Source organism: Teleopsis dalmanni, chromosome 1 (genome assembly GCF_002237135.1).
Source record: "Teleopsis dalmanni isolate 2A chromosome 1, ASM223713v2, whole genome shotgun sequence".
Lineage (NCBI taxonomy): Eukaryota > Metazoa > Arthropoda > Insecta > Diptera > Diopsidae > Teleopsis > Teleopsis dalmanni.
The window spans coordinates 51,304,393-51,321,317 of NC_051846.1; the positions used below are offsets into that span (position 1 = coordinate 51,304,393).

General features: G+C 30.2%; 3 protein-coding genes across 3 annotated transcripts; 2 read left to right on the forward strand and 1 right to left on the reverse strand.

Moving 5' to 3' along the window:
• The first annotated feature begins 854 nt into the window (after positions 1-854).
• LOC119681191 (trypsin alpha-3-like) lies at positions 855-1,598 on the forward strand. Its single transcript, XM_038094307.1, has one exon. The coding sequence runs from the start codon at positions 855-857 to the stop codon at positions 1,596-1,598; it is 744 nt and encodes a 247-aa protein (XP_037950235.1).
• A 2,139-nt stretch (positions 1,599-3,737) lies between these two features.
• On the reverse strand, positions 3,738-4,472 carry LOC119681202 (trypsin alpha-3-like). The gene has a single exon (XM_038094317.1). The coding sequence runs from the start codon at positions 4,470-4,472 to the stop codon at positions 3,738-3,740; it is 735 nt and encodes a 244-aa protein (XP_037950245.1).
• A 9,775-nt stretch (positions 4,473-14,247) lies between these two features.
• On the forward strand, positions 14,248-14,988 carry LOC119681208 (vitellin-degrading protease-like). Its single transcript, XM_038094329.1, has one exon. The coding sequence runs from the start codon at positions 14,248-14,250 to the stop codon at positions 14,986-14,988; it is 741 nt and encodes a 246-aa protein (XP_037950257.1).
• Positions 14,989-16,925: the final 1,937 nt, after the last annotated feature.

A 16,925-nucleotide genomic window follows, 5' to 3' on the forward strand; every position in this document is an offset into this window, starting at 1 on the left:
TACTTGAGACACACCTTTAAATATAAATAAAGTGATGCATTTTATATACCAAATGTCTAAGCATTTTAAAATAAATATTTAAATAAAAAAGATGTTTTAATAAAGTTTACTATGCAAATAAATACCTATAATATATATTTTATATATTTTATATCTTGTATATTTACTTTTTCACATTTTTTGTTTATTAAACAAACAAGCTTGTGTATGATTTTGAGTTTATTCAAATGGTAACTGTTGTTTAATATAATTAAATAATTTACTATAATAGATTCTGTAAGTAATTATAATCACTTAGATGATCTATTATTCAATAATTATAAATATTGGTGAAAGAATATGAAAATAAGTTCATTTAATGAATGGAATATTAAACTTTAGACTATCTTTTCTAACTAGTAATGACTAATTACAATGAATTGATGTATCGCTACCTTTTAAAGATGATCATTTCGATTTATGATATATATTATTAGCCTAACTTTTTATATATAGTTCTATACAGTTAATTAGTTAGAAAGGGCTAAAAAAAGGTTATTAAGTCTTAAATAAGTTGTTAAGTTTTCTTAAACTGAGAACTTAATACAGAATTCAATTTATTTTCCTCACAATAGAAAAAATTGAATATATTTGAATTCAACAAATTAATTTCGAAACTTTTTATTTCGTTTTATGTCAAAAAAAAGTAGATTCTTCGCAAGTTGTTAATGCCGGCCAAAAATATTTGTTTTATAATTAATTTAATTTTTTTTTTTTCATTTCGAAAATTCTTAAGTGAAGGCCTTTATAAAAGACCATCAATTTAAAAATTTTGGTAGAAAGCTGGTAGAAGACTTAAGAGCACAACAAGAAAAATGTGGAAAAATTTGCTTCAACTTGCGTTGTTATTAATTTCTTTGGCCAACTATGTAAATGGACAAGCCAAAATTGTAGGTGGATCAGACACTCCAATTTCTGCCGCACCATATACAGTTAACATAAGGCTTAAGAGCACCGGTGAACTGATATGTTGCGGAACCTTAGTTTCCTCCAATATGGTGATAACAGCTGCAACCTGTCTTAAAGATAAATACACAATTGATCAGTTAACTATCCAAGGCAATACCAACGATTTCTCAGCGACTGGTACTAGACGTAATGCGGACTTGCTAATTTATCCAACAGCCTTTAATATCACAACTTACAATTTTGATGTGTGTATGTTGAGATTGAAAACAGCCATGCCAAGCACACTCACGCCAGCAGTATTGGGTACTAGCGGTGTTTCAGCTGGTCAAGCATTAAAGTTATACGGTTGGGGACTAACCAGTGAAGGTGGTTCACCTTCAAATATTCTACAAACAACCACAGTTAACGCAATATCTAAAGCTCAATGCCTCCTCTCCTATGAACTGACAGAAACCATGTTCTGTGCAAATGCTCCGGGTAAAGATGGATGTGACAAAGATTCTGGTGGTCCAGTCGTAAATGCTAACAATCAAGTGGTCGGTATTATGTCTTGGGGATATGGTTGCGGTCGTGCCGATTACCCACGGGTTTGTACTAGTATTGCCAAAACAGCTGATTGGATTAATTATTGCATTTCTACATATGGTTAAAGTGAATATCTTTTAAGCATATTTTAAAAATATACATTTTAATTGAATTTGATTGCTTTGTTTTATTTCAAAATAAACATGTACGGTATGGTTATTACAGGGTGCTAAAGTAAAAATGTAACATTTATAAAACTTTTTAAGACTTTTTCTATAGTAATAATACAATTCTTCCTTATCGATTTGAAATAGTTGTTATTATTATTTTCCTATTGTAAACGGTTTTACTGATGACTGATCAATATCTATAAACGACTTTCAATTGACAATTAAAAATTAAAAATACAAATGATGTCTTCGACTAAAAGTTTCTAACTCTTAAATTTTTTTTTTAAACTGTTTGAAACATATTTACAGATTCAGAATGGTGGAGGGAATCAAAAATAATGCATACCACATACAAAAAAAAAGAGTTGAGTTTTTTATTTAGTTGAAAATTTTATTTCATTATTGATAGAAACCAATTGTCGTCATAAAACCACTATGGATATTACTACAGGAAGTGAAACTAATATCTAAGTCTTAGCACCAATGAATATTGAAACAGAGAGATGTTAGACGACTAAACAACGATAATTGCTGAGTAAATAGGTACTCTAATGGTAAACCGGAGCAACATTTTTGCACCGCATAGTTACCAATGAAAAAAAGATAGTACAATAATCTCAGCATTCAAATCAGCATTTATTGAGTGCGACAGGAATGTTGTGAGTACCATAAACTGCTGAAACATCGAAGGGAACAAGAAACCTGACAGTTTAGCTCGCTCTGGTGCTTCCTTGGATTTGTCCCTGGCGGTACTGGTTTATATTACCCAAGAGACCATTAAGAGAAGTACTTATCTCTACTTTCTTCAACTTGCTAATAACAGATGGAAAACACTTAATCATGTACTACTTCCAGATTAACATGGCCCACATACAATAAAAATAGATCCTCGGAACTTACTAAAAGAGACCGCGTAATTACTGTAAGGTTTTCTACAGTTCTTTTTGCTCAAGTGTATAGAAACCCACGCAGAAAAACTGGAAATTTCTCATAATTCTCACTGCAGAAGTTGTGGAAACCCGCAAGATAATGAAAACATTATTACATTTTCTCTTTGAATGTCCGGCTTTGGCATCCACAAGATGTAGGTTCTTAGGAAGATACTTTCTTGATAGTTTATTAGACTATTCATCCGTGAAGACGAAAGACCTATTAAATTATCTAAATTCGGCGGAATGAATTTAGTCTTTGCTCTTCTATATTTGGGTTCTATATAATGGTAGCAAAACAGCGAAAAATCGCTAATTGAGGTTCATGGAAGTTATCTAATGGCCGCCACGGCAACCAACCAACCAAAATGACTAAAAATCTATTTCTAAAAACTCTAATCGATATAGTTAGAAAATTTTGGAATCCAAAAACTTGAGTCTAAAGTCAAATAAATTTTTGTGATGACTATACATTTATTTTGGATATCACTAAATATATAACGTCAGTTGGCTTGGCTACATATACATATTTGTTCACTAGATTGGCCATAAAAAAAATTTATTTTTTGGGTTTTATATGTCCGCGGTTCTTATAATATTCCTTTTAATGATGAATTAAGGGGAAAAAAATTTCAGATCGGATATTGAGTTAAACTAATTTTTGAGAAAATTCTGCACCCTACTTCGAATGTCGTCTGAAAGTTTAGAAACCACAGTAAAATGACGTGCAAAACCTTCAATAATGAATTATTTTCTCTTAAAAAAATGTATGTTGAATTCATAAAACTGATAATATATTCACACAAACCAGTAATTAATATAATTATTAAGGCTTCGTAATATACATAAAACCTATTCATTTTGTATACTCATTTAATACAATAATAAAACAATTCATGAAACCAGGAGGGTGTACAGAGACTCACTGAAAGAAGTATTCTTGAAATATAATTCAAACGTCATATAAAAACGTTTAATTTAAAAAATCAAATATATCTAATGTAAAATGGCGAAAATATTTTCGGAACTCTTAACCTCAAACCCTTCCTTTTACACACTGCTGCATTAGGCATAATTTAAATTACAAGAAAACTGTTTTTTTTTTCAATTGTATAAAAATTGTGGTAATACATAATAAATCACAAACATGCACTTCTCAAATCATTTACGAATTATTTCTGATAGCTTGATTAATAAATGGAGCAACCATTGCGATGCTAGTATAAACACCAGGATAGTTTGGTCTTGCACATCCGAAACCCCATGATATAATGCCAGCAAGTTGTCCATTATAAACAGCAGGACCGCCACCATCACCTTCACATGCATCAGTTCCTGGACCTCTAGCACAAAACATTGTAGACGTTAACTCATATGATGCTAAACACCTATCTTTAGCTATTGAAGTTACCAGCACAGATTGCAATTGATTTGAATTGTTGCCATTTTCACTGATCTGTCCCCAACCAGATACTTTCAATGTAGCACCCACGGGCACACCATTTGTATACAAGCCAATTGGCACAGTATTAGCACCATTCATAGGAGAATCTAAACGCAGCATAGCCACATCAAAATCAAGGGTTTGTGTGTTATAAGCTGCTGGGTAGATTACACGATTTACTTTACGTCGTAAGCCGACTTCATTAAAATTAGCTGTATTGCCTTGTACTATCATTTGGGGTGCATAGTACTTCCAAATGCAGCTGGCAGCGGTGACAACGAATCTTCGATGTACCAAAGTCCCACCACAAATTAATTGACCACCTGCACGTATGTTTACAATATAGGGTACATCACTTATAGTCGCTGGATAGCCGCCAACTATTTTAGACTGACCATAAACCACTTGCGACAAACCCAATACCAGCAATGATAATTTTAAAACCTTGCCGAACATTTTGCTTATTACTTAACTGCGAAGAGTTTACAGTGTTTTTATACTTTATTTTACTATTCGAATTTGTAAACTGTAATATGCCATTTGTGTAAACATTAACTATTTGAATATTTAATAACAGTTATTCTACACATCTATTATATAGAGTTAAACCAGCTGCTGGAAGAGGCTTTTGTTCCTAAAAACCCAGAAATTATACAAAACCTACGGAAGGAAGTTAATTGTTAAACGACTAAATTTTTAAAATTTCATTAAATTTCACTTATTTACTAAGTAAATAAATATTTTTGTTTAATCATGTTTATATATCATGTTTATTTTGTTACAAAAATATTTTTAAAAATAGAAAAAATGTGTCTCTACAACAAATATATAATATAAACCTCCAAAAATATGTGTTACATAATTTACTTTATTCTTATATATAACATAACAATTTATTTGTATTAAAAACATAATTTATTTATACTTGTATATATAAATAAATTTGGAACTGATACCACTTCTCCAGGCATACCATGCCAATTTAAGCTATATGCTAACATAGCTTACTTTCAGAGATAGAATTATGCGAATCTAGTTCCATCAAACACAAGCAATTTTATATTGATTAAGTTATGAATAATTGTTAAATTATATTTTGGAACTTTCATATATTGGCATATTCGGAAAATCAGAATTGTGCAAAAGATGTTTTAAAATACTAACTAAGAAATAGTCACACATACATTTAGCTTTCAGAAAGATTTGTTCCCATTGGTTCCCCATACTTTGACAATTGCTTAAAAAAAGGCATGTACATATTGATAAGTGCAAGAAAATACTGAAGAAACATGGTCAGGGTAGCTCAAAAAACTTCCACCACATCGTGATAGATGATGAATCATGGATCTACGCTTATGAGCATGAAATAAAGCAGCAATCCTCTGTTTGGGTCTTCCAAACCTAGCAGAACCCGACAAAAGTTGCCCACTGATAAAGTACATTCAAGCAAATGGTCACATATTTTTGAACAATGTAGAATGGTCAATCCTGGTGGTATTGATAGTGGTACTAAAACATTTGTTTGCCGGAAATCTTTGGAGAATATAGAAAAACCTAATGTCGAAGAATGATCATTCTTCACCACGACAATGAAAGCTTCCACATATTACTTTATATAAAAGAACAAAAAACATCGAATTGACGAGTCATCCGCCTAACAGTCCGACTTGGCACCAACCGCTTTTTCTTGTTCCTAAAGCAGCGCAAACAGACCAGTGAGGCTTTGTTTTGGAGGTGCTAACTTCAGAGTGGCAAAACTGTTTTAAAATTGGTTTAATTGAATACAAAAATGTATTGGTTGTCATGGAGAATGTTCTTCAAAAGTATAAGGTCAAATTATCTACACTCTGAATACGTAGGAATCCTACTTAATCTGAATATAAAGTAGGTATGTATGGTTTTTTCAAAGTGTCAGGAAATGAGAGAAATTTATTTTATGGTGAAAGCCAAGGATCTTGAATCACAGAAAAGCTAATGCAGTTTTTAATAAAAAGATTGAGTTCATTATTACTACTGGTTCTGTGTGCATTATGTTTAGACATATTTTATTGATTAAGGTAATATCAATTAATAGTTAAAATTTTATTCTAAACATATACTAATTGAGTTGTCACAATTTCCGAAACAAATTATGGTACTCCTTTATCACTCAAAATTATTAAAACCCATTTTTGATCAGAAAATTTTAAAAAGCTTGAAATTTAAACACACTTTTAGGAGTCAAAACAAAAATAAAACAAAATTTCTAAAATTTGGTATGCCATCACTTTAAAATATTTTAACAGGTGTGCCCAACATTAATATATGAAACAGCGGGTCTAGCTTAATGAATGTTAATTTTAATATACTTTTATCTGGATGTTCATTAATCTAAACATTAAAATACAAATGCCACACTAAGTAAATAAAACAAAACATTTAAATTATATTATAATATTAATAAAACAGATACATGTATGTTATGTATGGGTACTAAGCTCTCCGAACTATGTATAGTCACCATTAATAGTATGCGGAAAGTGTACAGATAAAACTATCATCGTTGGTGATATACAATGGACAGTACCGAGAAACACACTTATTTATCGATTTCACATTAACAAGAACTTTCTTTCCATTCATCGAAGCTGTGGACGTCCTTACAAAATTCAGTTAACTTAAAAATGAAAATCGTGACTAGAAGTTGATCCAAACTTTTATCACAACATATTTTTCAACATAGCTCTATATCGAATCATATTTGCAGTAATATTTGTTTTAAAAAAGTGTAGTCAGATGCAGTTACCAGTTACCATACATAGCATCAATCAGTACATTTTTTAAAACGAATCGATAGCTAAGAAATCACCAACCACTGATAGCGTCATCATCGGACCGTACTTCTTCAAAGTCGAAGAAAATGAAAACTGTGTGAACATGGTCTCGAAAACCAAAGAAAATGTAAATGTTATCTTCAATAGCGGAGGATATATAATATATATATATTATATCTATATATATTATATATATAGAAAAATATATAGAAAAATTCTTGTTTGTAAAATTACCTATGTAAACCTGACCTCGAATAATTTTAGTTTTAATAAGATAGTACCACAAGACATGTTTCTAAAAAAGTTATTGAGTAAATAAAGGAAGAATTTGATGACAACATAATCTGAAGAAACAGGATCTGTTGCCGTTGAACTACTTTCTGTGGTGATATTTAAAATCGTTGTTCTATGCGGTTAAAGTAGGCACGACTTCAGACAACATCGAGTACAGCTAGTTAAAATCGTTGGTCTATGCGGTTCAACTAGGAATGAGTTCAGGCAAGATCGAGTTCAGCTATGAGATAGGGCTTACAATGATTCAAAAAGCAGAAGAAAGTAAATCTTAAAATTGCACTTATTCTCTCTCTCTCTCTTTTTAATAAATAAAGCGGAAGGGTGAAAAACTTAACGCTGGAAGTGTGCAACAACAACTACTGTAGCTGATTGGCCATGCAAGAAAGTTAATTATATTATTAATTTGCAACACAGCATTTACAAAATTATATTAATTATTTTAAGACGTATGTAAAACATTTTTATAGTTGAGTTAAGACTTTTTATATCATTTTATTTTCATTCATTACAGATAATCCCTGAAGAACATGGCATTTGAAGCACTCAACGTCTATTTCGAAGAACACGAAGATCTTTTCCCAATTCAATAACCTATAAAAACTAACAAAAAAAGTATAGTGGTAGAAAGAAATATTCATTCTTGAAAATATATAAAAGAAATATTTTTTTTTAGGAATTTATTCAGAAATTTTGGTTATTTGTTTAAAATATGATTGTAGGCCAAAAGGTTTGTCAATCATATGTGACATGTCGAATCATACCATGGGCAAAATGTTTGATGTGAACGCAATTGTTTGTGTAGCATTGCCTTCAGCAGACAACTGTACTATTTTTTACCAAACGCTCTTCACTTGTAATAAATATGAAAATTTAATATAAAATTAATATCTTATACAATGAAGAATTTGACTACAATTTTGAATATTAAAAGACTGATGACCTAACGTTAGCAGATTATTCAGTTTATTCAATATAACGGAGGCATCTATAAAAGAATCTGATTAAACTTGTAGAAGATAGATATAAGATTGATTGATATGTATAATATTAAACAATAATGTCAGTTTTTACAAAAAAAAACTGATAAATATTTAAAGCGCAATAAAGAAAATATTACAGGACCATATAATCTATGTATGAGTATAGAATGTATTGTATTATAGATTAGGTTATGAATGCGGAAAAATTTTTCAGTAATTGAACTATACAAGGAAGATTCGATACACAAACATAAACATACATAAATATTTTGAAAGAGAACTCTAAGTTCTCTATCGAAAACCTTCATACTTAATACTTAATAATAAGAAATAATACTTCATTATTAAGATTTAGGTATGTGATATCCTTAGAAGCATGAAATCAAAGTGTGATTGTAGTGTGTGAGTTGCGCAGACTAACATAGTATAATAACTATGTTTGTTACCATGAAGGATACATTGAAGATCACACAAATTTTATATATTTTGATCGGGTTAGTAAGATAATTTAAATAAGTAAAATTTTTATATATTCGTTCAATCTGCAGGTCTGTTTTATGAATCCGGGTAAACCAACTCTAAAAGTAACTGTCCAAAATAAAGCAGTCCCGATATATCTACAAATTATACATTCCAACATGCATACACTTGATACCTTTTATATTCCAGCCACTAAAATTATAAAGATTTTTAAATATATAAGATTCCGAAGTTAGCCAAATCTTTCAAAAATAGGCAAACAAGCAAACAAATGGATTTCGATTGAGCGAATAAGTTAATACTTGTGTTTATAAGCAACGCTAATACGGACGTCACTATTTATATATTGACCCTTATCAACACTGATTGTTGTCAGATGTCATCTGACGTTTCCATACGATAGTTAGATATTATTAAATATAACCTACCTTAGACTTTTTATCAAAACAGACTTTCGATGTGGATTAACGAAACAAGAGTGCATCGATTAACTTACTTTCACATTTGGCGAAGAAGCTCCCACCTTTGTGCGTTACTGTGAAACGCTAGTCACTGACGAATTTTGTGAAGGTCGTCCAAAATTAGTTGTTGTGCCAGAAAACATTGATGCTGTACAAAAACTGTTGCTCGTAATACAAGCTCGTTATGGGACATATACGTACTATGAGAACGAGGGAACCATAGTTACCAGTTCCACTAGTATATAAAAAATATTGCACTATCATTTAGCAGTGAGAAAGATTTGTTCTCAGTGGAACCCCCATCATTTGACCAAATCGCAAAAAGATGTTCGTGTCTATTGGTGCACACAAATGCTCAAGAAGTACGGATACAATAGCGTGTTTCAAAATAAAAGCAGTATGACTGTATGAATGTTTGAAGATGAACGAAATCCAACAAGAATTGTTCGCGACCGAATCATTTCGGAACAAATGTTCACTTGATTATTTGGGAAAACTGTTTATGTGGCAACTCTAGGAGCACTATTACAGGAACGTAAAACGGTCAATTTCGAAAGATATTCAACCTTATGTTTACCGGAAGTTATCAGTGAAATTTGGAAAACAAACAAGTGCTTTCGGATCATTCTCTATTTATATTAAGACTATGCAAGTGCTCACACATATCGTCTAACAACCGCCTAATTGAACATTCAAAACAACAAATTGATGGATCTTCTTGCAGGCAACAACAAAACTGTTGTTGTATTTAAAAACCATGTTTTGGAGGTGTCTGAAGAAGATTGGAAAAACTGCTTTGACAAATGGTTCAAAGGCATAAAAAGTGTATTTATCATAAAGGAGAATATTTCAAGACAAGTTAGTATTATTTTATTATTAGGCTCAAAATGTAAATAGTGACCCTCGTATGTCTCTGTACTGACAAGGAGAGCAAATTTGCCAATCTAAAAGATGAAATAATAGTATGTGTTATATGCTTCTATTAATAATGTTATTATTTGCTTTTATTCTACTTATCATGCTAAACACATATATTTATTTTCTGTGTTCTAATAAATAGATAATAGAATAAATACTTGCGCCTGAAAGCCAAAGTTACGAGTTTGAAAAAAATTTTATTTAAAATAACTTGCTGGAGATCTTTAAACCTTAAGTTATTTATTAAAGCTTTTAGTAACTTAAGTAATATATGTTTTTAGTAGAATAACAATTTTGAATTTATTATAATTAACACAAATGCTTATATGGCTTTATATAGTTACGGTGAATTCAATTCCTTTGTTAATACTTATAACATGAATATGTATATATATATTTTATCTGCATTGAAAACTTTAAAAAAATACACATTTGTGCAAATATTGTTTTGAAAAATATTTAAAAATAAAGAAGCAGAAAATATAAAATTAAACAACAATTTTATTTTTTTTTGATTTTAATACTAATATATTGTATATATTAAACTACTTAAATATAGCATTAGACATGAGCAAATGTGTTGTGAATTTAAATGTGTTAAATTAATTGCAATACCGACAAGTGTGGCTTTAATATGAAAACAAATAAGAAATAAATAAAAATATTAAATAAATAGAAATTAAGAATAACAATATTTTAATATAAAATGAAACGTATCTATATCAAAAGAATTAGATATGGATCAACCTTAGAGACGGTTTCATATAGCTTCTCATATTATTCTGATGATGATACAATAAAAGCTGATATATACGTTCAATCTATTTAAGTCGTTCGTTCAATGCGTTTACGAAAATCGTCTTCAGCCCAGATTTCTATTCAATTTATTTTAAGTCCTTATAATTGTCTATATAATTTCTTATGTGTAGAAATATAAATTTTATATTAATTATAATATAAGATCCTTTAAATTTTTGCGTCTCTTCCCTGAATTACTGTTTGATACTGATCTGCTAAAATCCTTTAAGCTACTGTTCCAGCATTCCACATTTTGCACAATAATCAGAATATGACAATATAGAATTTAACTTAAGGTATAACAAAAGTCTATGGGATACCAAAAAAACAGTTAAAACAGACATTTTTTTTTTTTCATTTAAATGTTTGGATTTGAGAAAAAGACTTTCAAGATAGCAAAGAGTTTATATTGACAAACAATTGATAAAGCAAATATTCATTTTTTCTTTAAATTTCATTTACTTATATTAATTTGTTTTAATTAAAATATTTACTTTGTAGCTTGCATACAAGAGACTAAAAACCGTCTGTCTAAATAATATGTTTATTAAACATGTTCAGCTTTATTTAGTGAAATAAATACGAGGTTAAACAATATTCTATATATTAATGTATTTGATAAATTTTCAATTCCCTACTTGTTATACATTGGAATCTGTTCTCACATTTGTGAAGTTATAATTAAGTTTACAGTTATGTTAGGTTGAAGTAAGGTCTTTTTACACTAGATTAGATTAAATTTCAGATTTTAAGATTGGTTGGGAACTTGCCACCACGTCACTGCATTCTTTAAGGAATATTGTGACATTCCAACTTCAGTTCCATAGACGAGTAGCAGTTAAGAATGCCGTTATGTCCTCTAGAGAGATGTTTCTTAATTCCGTTATAAGTGGATAGGCAGTGGATTAGTACCGAAGTCTATCACAGTGACACAGAATGTGTTCTGGTATTTCCTCTTTTTGGCAACATAGTCTGCAGCTATTATCTCTAGTAATACCTAGGTTCGCTTGATGCTTTTTAACTCCGCAATGCCCAATGAGAAACCCTGTGACAAGTCGAGTTCAGCATAAGTAGCTCCCTTTTTCTGACTTTTGATCGATACGACATGGATCCTTTAGCTTGTCTGCATGCAATTATGTTATCCCAATCAGTCTGAGCTGTTTTTTCCAGCTACTCATAAATTTTAAGTTTGAAAAAGCTTCATGAACGACCGCGGAATGGTTGTGGCCCAATATGATATGAGGCCGCCAGTTTTTTCGTTCCAGTTTTTTCGTTTCCCTCAAATCCGCTGTGCTCTGGAATCCATATTAAGTGAACCCTGTTTATTTTAGCAAAGTCTTTGAGAAGTAGAAGGCATTCCTACACTTTTTCCACTAACACCCATTTGAACTCAAACAATGTTCCGTTCCCGAATAGACAACACTACACTACTATTGTTTAATTTGTCTATAAACTAAGTCCATAATTTGAAAGGATGACAGCTATGTCAAGTCAGTAAAGGCGGTTTCAAAGATTTAAATGTTTTACTGGACAAAGATGGGAACTAACAAAGAAGAGAAACATTGATTTCTTGTCTTCTTCAGAGTAACTACAACAACAAAAGCCAAAATAGAATATACCAAGTCTCATTGCATATCTTTGGAATATGTAGTTACTACTATATTTTGCAAGTCACACAATAAGGTGCAAAAGTTTAATATTCACAGATATATATTTTTAGCGAATAGAAACATGACTGAAATCTATTAAAAGCCCGAATAGTTCACAAAACTACTACTCATATACGAAATTCTAGTTTGCGTTATCATCTTCAAAACATCCTGTTCCAATTGATATTACTACTTGTTTCTGTTAGTGTTGTCAAACTCCAACCAAAACTAGCAAATTTGGAAATAAGAAATAATTACTTGATAAGATCTGTTTAATGATCTTAACTTAACCGGTAACTTATGGGTACAGGTAACTTATGGGTGATTTCAAATAATATCTAAACTCAAATAGATATTTCTGCAAATAAAACTCCGTTATTTTTAAACAGTATAAGTAGATATGTAGTTTTAGGTTGCATTTTTAGTAGTAAAATAAGTACATTCTAAAGGAATCTAACCACTAAAACAACTTTCTAACAATTTTTAGTAGTAATTCAATATGGATTAATTCAATGATATATCAGAGATAGAAAAAACAAGTAAAAAAAAAGTTTATAAATGTAGGTATGAATAGAATTAATGTTCTAATGTTATTGTTGAAACTGAACACCATTATATTAAAATAGATAGACTTAGATTAATAGAAAGGTAAAAATGAAAAAAATTTGTGTCCGAATTTTATTTCAACTGTGGGATTAACATAATTCAGTCATACAATAAATATGGGCAAGCAAAAGTTTGACTATGGTGAAGATATACTGTCTCCAGACCATTTTATGAAAGGGGGAAATTTAGAAATTAAAAAAATTTTACCGTATCATGACTATTATATATATACCTATCATATATTTTCTGATTAGTAGGCTTCCTTGCCAACGGCTAATGCAACCCCAAGTAAAGAGACAACAGAGGCAACAAGGAGTTATGGAGGTACTCATATATGGGCAACGAGATGGCATATCAAACAATATATCTATCCAAACTCTGATTTTTGTTTAGGATATGAATATGTTATGTTATGAATACCAGTTAGAATTATTCTATGTTAATTTGTAAATTGATAAATTGAAATTGTCGATCTGATTGATGTTTATATTGCCTAATGTGCATATAGAGAAATTGAAATTGAAAATCAAATTTTCTTCTTAGCCGCTCAAAAGATTTGCTTCCATATAAAGTTAGATCGGACACGAGTCTGTTATTTATAAATCAATGATTTTATTAGTTTCAATGAAGCTGTAGAATATTCAATTAATAGTCTATTAGTATTAGCGGAGTTTTATCATACTAGGGGCTACTTAAATTTGGAACGACAATTATTCTAAATTATCTGTTAAAAACAGATATTAAATGTCATTGAAATAACAATTCTGGATGGAGAGTCGTAAGGATATGCTGTATTCCCATCATAAACATTACTTATAAGTCAACTAACCGATGTCTTAAAGTATACTGTTAGTTTATAAAAGGAAACATACTGTATTTTTATATACATAATTGTTTCACTTACTTCTTATAAATATTAATACACCTGTTCTAGTGATACACGTGTGTGGGACATTGATTGCATAATGTTCTGTCGCCTTATTTGGATTTCATTAAATTTAATTAAATAAAATTAGTTAGAAACAGAATTACAATCATTTTGGTTATAAATGGAAATTCCACTTCTTATAGATTTCAGTATTTACTTATTTATTAGTCTGTTTATTCAATTGTTAGATTCTGTAATTTTGCATAATTTTCCACTCCAGAACTCACAAAAAATATACTATAAAAGGTAAGACTAAAGTTAAAATACTTCAGATCAAACATTGCCAATTTAGCAAGTGAGGAAAATGTCTTATAAATATATTCTACACGTAGCGCTTTTGGTTCTTACTTGTCTCGAAGCAGTACGTGGACAAGCCAGAATTGTTGGTGGTACAACAACGCCAATAGCTGAAAATCCTTTTGTCGTAAATATACGTGATAATGATGGAAATTTGGTATGTGGGGGTACTTTAGTTAACCCACGTTTTGTTGTTTCTGCCGCAAGTTGTATTAGACCATATAAAGCTAATCAATTAACAGTACAAGGTGGTGCTCAATTATTCTCAGAGGAAGGTGTCAGGCGTAGCATCAATCGTATCATATATCCTGCAAACTTTGATAATGTAACCTTGGACTATGATGCTGTTATGTTAAGATTGGTAACTGAAATGACTGGTACCAATATTGGGACTATAGATTTACATACAACTGGAGTTCCCATCGGTGCTACCTTGAAAGTCTTAGGATGGGGAGAATTAACTGAGAGTGGCCAAAACTCAGATTCTTTACAATCTGTGCTTGTTGTTGCAATTCCAAAAAACGATTGCTTGCAGTCATATGAGTTAACCCCGACCATGTTTTGTGCTAAGGCCCCAGGTGCTGATGCCTGTGAAGGTGATGGTGGTGGTCCAGCTGTATTGAATAATAAACTTGCTGGTATTATTTCATGGGGATTCGGTTGTGCTCGTCCTGATTATCCTGGAGTATATACAAGTATTGCTAGGCTTGCACCTTTCATTAATCAAGCTATAGCGAATAATTCATAATTTTTTATTACTTTAATAAAGTAGTATCATATTTTTATATAATGTAATTATGTAATCTATTTAAGTTTTATATAGAATCAATTATGAAAATTTTTATAAATAAATGAGTTTAAAATGTTTAGGTATATTTTTTATTTGTCTAGTGAAACACTTTTGAACATCGATCGAAAGCACTTAAGTTTTAAATTAATTCATATTAAATCATATTAATTAAATTTAATTAAATTTCTTGAATTGATCATGAAGACCATAATAAGTCCGGTTCTGTGTCGGTCGAATGTCGAACAGTACAAATATGTAACACGCTGCAAAAATATAAATCCACGGTATTTTCATCTATCCACCAGAAGAAATTTTTTTTAGCACATCAATATTTAGATTTATATGGTGTGTACTTTAAATTGCCAAGTGTCCTATCCCGAGAATTCGATAGCTAATATGCCAATTATGCATTACACTCAATATTTTTATTTTCAAAGTTCCATCTGCTGTGCCATTAAATTTATCCTGTAGATTCTTTTAAAGTAATGTGGGTAATCTTCCTTACCGCTATTGTTGGAGTCATCGGGAAGAGTATTAAAAATTTCAAATTCTTGAATTAAAATAAGAGTTGACACGAAATTAATAACGTCCTAAAAAGTTTCATTTTATATAGAATTTAATGATAAATTCCATTCAGAAATAAAATTAAAAAATTTTTGTGTCATTTTTTGTGGAAAATTGATTTAATGGTATTATGGTGCGTATGAGTGACGTATGATCCGCCTGATAAAATATTTTCATTAAATACTTCTCAAACCAATTTTTTGTTTTAAGTAGAAATTTTTGGTTAATCTAAATCAAAAATATATAATAAAAATTATTCTGTTCTTTTTTTTTGCTGAAAAATATTGCGTATGTGTTTGGTGTGAGATACCATCGGACGACATGGAGCTAGACTTGGCCTACCCTTTGGTATCTCCTACAATGCATGACTACCAGCTCTCGAAAAAATGACACCAGAACACCTGATGTGTCTATGTCTATAACAATTATTTGATTATTACAAATTCAGTTAAGTTGTTGTATATAGAACATTATTTAACTTTTTTAATTAAAATGTGTTCTTCATAAAATGTAATAATATATTATTGTTGATTTGAAAATCTAAATTTTAAAAGCAAATACAAGTAGAGTGCGTTGACATGCAGCGGTAGAGTAATATTATGGTACCTGGCATAGACATTGATATTATCTATCATTTTTTATCATAAACAAAATCAATAATCATTAATATAACAAACGTGGAGCATCGAACATTAGCTTTAATTATACCTATAACTTGCAAAGACAGACACAATGAAAGGCTTATTTAAATAGGCTTTTAATTCAAAGTTTCCCACTCCTGTTAAATCAAACTATATCAATTAAATAACGATTTGGTCGTTTCCATTGGCATAAGTTGATTTATACATGTAAAAGAGCTTTTATGTGTCAGAAAGTTCTAAAAGAGCTTTTGTTTATTGACATATAAATTGTAAGCAGATATTATTTAGTTTTGTAACGTTAACAGAAATTAATTAATTTATTTAAAAAATGCAATTAGAATTTTTTGTTCATTTACTTTTTGTTTCGGGTTCAAATATATCAAATTTAAATAATTTCCCTTTTGGAAAATATATTTCGCAATATAGCATTCACACATTTGGTGTAATTTTCCTTAATTAAGTTGGAAGCATGAAAGCTCCTTGCACGGCCAATCAACTTCATTAGCAAACTAAATTACATAAACTGTTTTAATAAAAGCAATGGGAACGTAATATAAGGTTTAAAAATGGCTGAAAATATGTCTTAGTACAAATAATTTTTACAACGTAAAAACATTAACCGCGAAACTAAGTACCATATGCAACTACATTAAAGGCTATCCAAAAGTAGTGACCGAAAGAAAACTTCTA

Excerpts from the sequence above, each read along its gene's own strand:
- LOC119681191 (XM_038094307.1), top strand. The coding sequence starts at position 855 with ATGTGGAAAAATTTGCTTCAACTTGCGTTGTTATTAATTTCTTTGGCC.
- LOC119681202 (XM_038094317.1), bottom strand. The coding sequence starts at position 4,472 with ATGTTCGGCAAGGTTTTAAAATTATCATTGCTGGTATTGGGTTTGTCG.
- LOC119681208 (XM_038094329.1), top strand. The coding sequence starts at position 14,248 with ATGTCTTATAAATATATTCTACACGTAGCGCTTTTGGTTCTTACTTGT.